The following is a 6056-nucleotide window of genomic DNA, read 5'->3' on the forward strand; positions in this document are numbered from 1 at the left end:
TTTACAAAAAATTCTTGTTATTAAGGATCATGTATAAAGAATGACAAAACCGAAGTTTCAAAATACATATCACAAAATGTTTTAATTATTTAGCAAATAATATTAAGAAAAATATAAAATCAATCCATGTGTGTGATGGTCTGACACACATATGTACTTTTTTATATTTATTGCGGTACCTATATATACTAAAATTGGAGAACGATACTTTTTTTATTAGTTATATTGATACCTATAAAGTGTTTATTATGTTCTAATTATATTTTGATGATAAATACAAAAATTATAATCAAGAAATTTAGATTTAGGATTACAGTTATTAGAATTAAAATTGAAGAGAATTATCTAGTAAAAGCACTAATTAGTCTATACAGGGTGTCCCAAAATTCGTGAAAATCCCGAAAGGGGGTGGTTCCTGAGACCATTTCAAGCGACATTTTCCTTTGCAAAAATGTTATCCGCGGCTTTGTTTAGGAGTTATTAACCCGGCGCGCCAACTGTCTATTGGCCGACTGTGGCAACTCGCGTCTAGGTCGCGCTCTGATTGGTCCGTGTTTTTCGTTAATAACTTCCTAAACAAAGCCGCGGATAACATTTTTGCAAAGGAAAATGTCGCTTGAAATGGTCTCAGGAACCACACCCTTTCGGGATTTTCACGAATTTTGAGACACCCTGTATACGTTCCGTTAAAATTTATTTTCTTTCTTTACGTACTTTGATAATAATTTCTCACACATGTGAGATCTTTCGTACGATATATAAATTGAAATTGAAATAAGTAAATTAGTAATTAATTGATTTTCGTCAGAGGATACAAAACAACCAAATATTTGTATATGACCTACAAATAAGTGGTCGTAGCAGCAGAAAAATACGTGTATCTTATATTATATCTCTGTAATCTCATTTTCCTTGTATACAATATTGATATAAAGACTCGAGATCAGTCGCTGAAATGCCGATCAGTATCGTTGTTTCTCTAAAATTAAGCGAATCGCATCATTCATCGATCGTAGTTGCGATCTGACGCAACGAAAAATAGTACAAAACGATTCTGTAATATTACTACGATTTTTTATAGTAACACTTAAATTAATAAACAAGTTATTGTTTAACAAGTTATTAATGAACACGGAATTTGTGTCACTAACGAGCGTGACGCTTTGAAGAGAAAATTCGATGGCGTCGCTGAGAGGAATTTTTTTACTGGTGAGATTATAAACTTACTTAAATCAAATTCGATGAAAAATTTTTTACGATAGAATTCGAACATTTCAAGATCGTATAATAACTAAAAATTTGTCAATCATAGGCGACAGCGTATGATCTGTCAAATAATTAAAACGTTAACATTTCTAAAGACGCATATATCTAATAATGAACAGAGTATTTATGGAAAATGTAGATAAGATTAGGTAGAATCGTCTATCATTCTGATTTCTATCTACAACAGAACTATAGACATCTTATTAAACAATACAAATGTGCATGCAAACGTATCTGCTGTTGTCAATCCATTTGCGTATTAATACAAAATAAATTAAAAACAAATATATTTAAGTTAACTAGGGGGCTCCGCCCCCTGCTCGCTTCGCTCGCCAACCCCCGCTTCGCCTCACGTTTTCGCCGCTCTCTCTCTCTCTCTCTACCGCTCTCTCTCTCTCTTTGAAAAATACACACTGTCACGGCGCTCAATTTTCAGTTCCCCTTCGGACGGCAACCCGCTTCTCAATTTTCGGTTCCTCTGCAGAAGGCAACCCGCTCGGCGTTTTAGGGCCTCAGAAACCACAAAACTATTTTATATAATAGAAAGAAAAGATATATATATACATATTTAAGTTAATAAGACTAACGCAGTCTTAATACAGGATCGAAAAGAAACATTCTATTTGCGAATGTTATTTTGTTAACAAACAACGAGTGGCGGCTAAAATATTCTGGAGGTCGCTTATTAGAATAGTGTCCTTGTCAACATGTCAAGGTCACGGTAAATGAAGGTTGCCCTTTTACACAGCAGTTTTGTACCGATTAAAAACGAGAAAATGGAGAGGCTAAGAAAAAAATTATCTATTTATGTTTTAACCACATTTAAATATTTACAGTTTATGTTCGAATCGTACGTGTATTCTGAAGAATCAACAGTTGTGCCAAAGTTGAACGAGGCATTATTCAGAGGTACTGTGCACAAAAATGATAACGTATAATATTCATATCTAAAGAAATATCTCATTATTATTGTTATAATATTTATTTATATATAGAGTCAATCACGAAAGTATTTGAACGCACTTTAACACGTTCGCTGCCAACAACGTGTTATCTCGTAGGTCGAAGTTTGTGTTTAGGCGCCAGCTACGAGTTAATTCGTAGAACGTTTTTGTTTTACCTACGCCACATACGATCAAAATCAGAGTATTTTCATGTTCTTTGAAGGTACCTGGCTTTGGGGATTAGAAAAAAACACAACAATTTCGTGGAACCGTTTTTGAAAATGTCGCTCGGCAGCGAACGTGTTAAAACAGTATAACTTTTTTATAATCGGACCAAACGACCTAACTTGTTTGAGCAATTAGAATTGCAATGAGAATTAGATTTATCAATTGACATGCAAAAAAGATTTTGAAAAAATTACAAGTGCTAAGAATTCCATGAGAAAGTAAAAGAGTAAAACATTTATTTCACTTTTTTATTAGAGTCCGTAATGAAATTTAAAATATGCGTTTTATAGATGTACGTTAGCTATACACATGCTGAAAATTTCATCGAAATCGGTTGATGCAGAAAAAATCGACACGCATCGAAAGATGTAAGAAGAATCTGCGTGGATGTTAAGCAGAAACTAACCAAAAGTCGCGGAAAACTATATGATTTTCACCACATTTGACCACTTGTAACTCTTGGGTATGTTAATCGATTTTGATGAAATTTTCAGCATGTGTATACCTAACATAGAGCTACAAAATATATATTTTAAATTTTCATTAAGGGACCTCAAATAAATAGTTTAAAAAATTGCTTTTTTTATTTTTGCATGCAACCTTGTAAATTGTAATTTTTGGACAATCTTTTTTGCAGATCATTTAGTACACCAATGCTTCTAATTGCTTACGAAACATCAGGTCGTTTGGTACAATTACAAAAAAGTTATACTGATTTAAAGTGGGTTCAAATACTTTCGTGGTTCACTGTATATCTATACATATGTATAGCTTGCTGGTACAACTACTGTACTTATCTTATTTAAACTAATAAAATAGATGCATCCTGTGAACATGAAACGTTTTGCGAATCTACTGTGCACTATCCAACGGATTTAGTGGCCATAGCGTTGGAAAATAATCCTCACCTTACATATCATGGCTATAGTGAAGAGGTTTGTAAATTTTCTAAATTCTTGCATATAACACGTGTTTATGTTACGTACATATATACCTAGTTTTTGAAAATTTAGAAAAGAATTTCTGACGGTTACATTAGGTATTATATTATATAAATAGAAGTTTACGTTGTTATTTAACAGATTGATACATCAATACACGATGCAGACGGACCTGAAGAAGAAGCATTGTGTGTGACTACGGTTAGTTGTTCACTTATTACTTATACTACTATAAAATTTATATTAACTTACTAAATAATAAAACACATACAATTTGTTTTCTTTCTTCAATGGTTTTAATAATAATCTGTAAATAATATATCGATATTCTTAAATTCTTTTCTTCCTACTGTTTTAAATCGCACACACTCATTTTTGACATAAATGCATAAAATCTGCAATTTAATGATAACCGATCTTCGTTGAAGTCATTTATATTTTCAGGAACAAATTGTATTTCCAAAGTTGGGTCTCACTAAAAGCAAGGAATGGAAGTATATTGTGAACCACAAGAACTTGAGACAAAGTGTACGCATCGAAGTATGTTTGTAAGTATAAATACATGTATGTATTTTGTAAATGCTTTATATTATTGTATTGAAAATTACTTAAACTTGACGAAACATTGAAAAAATTCGAAGAAGTTCTGTTGTTATTAATAACTTTCCAGAGAAGAAGACAAGCCATGCAAAGTAATCGAAGGTTTCGCCGAGGGTTATACCACGGCTTGCAAGCAAAAATATATCTATCGTCAACTTTTTGCAATGGGACCGAATGGCACAATAAGCCGTGAATCTTTCCGATTTCCGGCTAGCTGTTGCTGTCACGTTGAATTTCAAGGTGACAAATTTATGAAGAAACTTGCTTTCGACAATTAATTCAAGTGTGTGTGTTTTGGAATATATATTATATACTTATGTAGTCGAATAAAAATTGGTGTCAGTATATCTTAGTATTGATTATCCTTTTCACTGAATTCAACAATTTTTCTCTCTGCATGCTTTATACTTCTCAATATGAGAGAGTTTAATACATATTTAATACATGTACAAAACATTGAAAATTATAGAATAATTTGTAAATACTATATTTATACGTATTTTTATCACTAGAGTGGCTTTATAAGAATAACAAGAATGTATTTATTGAGATTTTTAGAAATTTTTTATTACATGCCCAAAGAAAATAAATTTATTCAATAATTCTTCCGACATGTGTTTTTGTAATCTGAGTGATCAATGATGAATGAATGAAAAAATTTGGTTCCCGTCACTTTGACGGATCTCGTAGTTCTCGGGTTAATGTCTCATATAAGAAGATTTCCTACTTCCTGTAAACTTGCTAGACTATTTTCGAAGTTGGAAACACGTTCGGATACTTTCATGAGCGACTGTATGCTACTTTCAACTTCAACTTAGCGGAAGCCTTCGGGGACGGTTACAGTTTTCACAAAACCTTTATTTTTATCGATAGCAAACACCATTCTAAAGCAGCGCCTTTCACATGCCTCTTTATTTTTCTTCGTTTCGACAGTAACTGACAGAACTGCATCACTGTACGACGATTTCTCTCGTTTTAAGCAGTATTGTTCCTTGGCAATCTATGCTGAATTTACATTTTCACTGTCAAGAACAACACTGTGTCAAGGCGTCGCAACTTCGGAGCCAACTATGTTACGTACGAATTTGAAAATAGTAATCAATAGACTTCGGATTATATGCATTTATAACAAAAATGAGCAAGTTAAAAGACTGTAGGAGTATTAATATATTATTTTCAACACATTAAAATTATTATATTATTTAGCTCCTGCGTCTTGCAATTGATGCACAAACTTTTTATTTTGCATAAACATCCGGTGTCTAGTAATCAATATTTTTGGAGTATTTGAGTGAATCTAGGGAAACTTAATACAACTTAAGTTCACCTAGCCATAATTGTGTAGCCAAGCACAGACGGCCAGTTTCAATGTCCACGTGCGATTATATTGTCTGCGTTGCAACAAGAACAGAGAAAATATGAAATCCGAGCAGAAATCGAGCAGCCTGATAGGACCTAAGCAAAACTGGCTACTCGTTATTCTGATGGATGTGCCTGCATTTCACTGGGTTGCTTTCATTAGCGTGCTCAGACTTAAACAGTTCGATAAAAAGGAAGCGTCTTCCTTCTTCTCTTTTCTTCTTCCCGAGTGCTTATATTTTAGTACTATGCACGTATCTCTTTACTTTCATGCCCGTTTACACCGTGCATTTTGATTATACATATATAAATCCAACTCCATTTAACTTCGATTTCTTATAATTGACTTGAACAATTTTTATTTCGCATAGAAATCTGTAGTCTAATTATCAGTTTTCTGAATATAAATATTCTCATTTTTTATCGTAATAAGCTAGTATTGAAGAAGCATTTATTTAATCCGCTAAAAAATTAATTAAATGAAAACGAAATCGTGATTCCTTTATACGAGTTGATACGTTTTTCAGTTTTCTATTCCTGCAATTTTTGTTTGAATCAGTTACGTAAAAAAAAGTACCTATATGAAAATATTCTTTAAACCTTCGTATTGAGATACAATTTTACTAATTTAATGATATTCCGTAAAAAATTGTTCAATATTCCAAAATAAAATTGTTGGAACGAAATTACAAAAAATACATCCGTGCTTTGTAAAAAA

General features: G+C 32.4%; 1 protein-coding gene across 1 annotated transcript; it reads left to right on the forward strand.

Moving 5' to 3' along the window:
* The first annotated feature begins 1720 nt into the window (after positions 1-1720).
* On the forward strand, positions 1721-4316 carry Spz (Spaetzle domain-containing protein). The gene is made up of 5 exons (XM_076422199.1): positions 1721-2175; positions 3258-3373; positions 3521-3580; positions 3824-3927; positions 4050-4316. The coding sequence occupies exons 1-5, from the start codon at positions 1992-1994 to the stop codon at positions 4255-4257; spliced, it is 672 nt and encodes a 223-aa protein (XP_076278314.1). The 5' UTR covers positions 1721-1991; the 3' UTR covers positions 4258-4316.
* The last annotated feature ends 1740 nt before the right edge of the window (positions 4317-6056 follow it).

This window comes from Lasioglossum baleicum, chromosome 4 (assembly GCF_051020765.1).
Source record: "Lasioglossum baleicum chromosome 4, iyLasBale1, whole genome shotgun sequence".
Taxonomy (NCBI): domain Eukaryota; kingdom Metazoa; phylum Arthropoda; class Insecta; order Hymenoptera; family Halictidae; genus Lasioglossum; species Lasioglossum baleicum.

Coding starts and splice junctions, on each gene's coding strand:
- Spz (XM_076422199.1), top strand. CDS start 1,992: ATGAAGGTTGCCCTTTTACACAGCAGTTTTGTACCGATTAAAAACGAG. Junction 3,374..3,520: donor ATCATGGCTATAGTGAAGAG/GTTTGTAAATTT, acceptor GTTATTTAACAG/ATTGATACATCAATACACGA. Junction 3,581..3,823: donor AAGCATTGTGTGTGACTACG/GTTAGTTGTTCA, acceptor TTATATTTTCAG/GAACAAATTGTATTTCCAAA.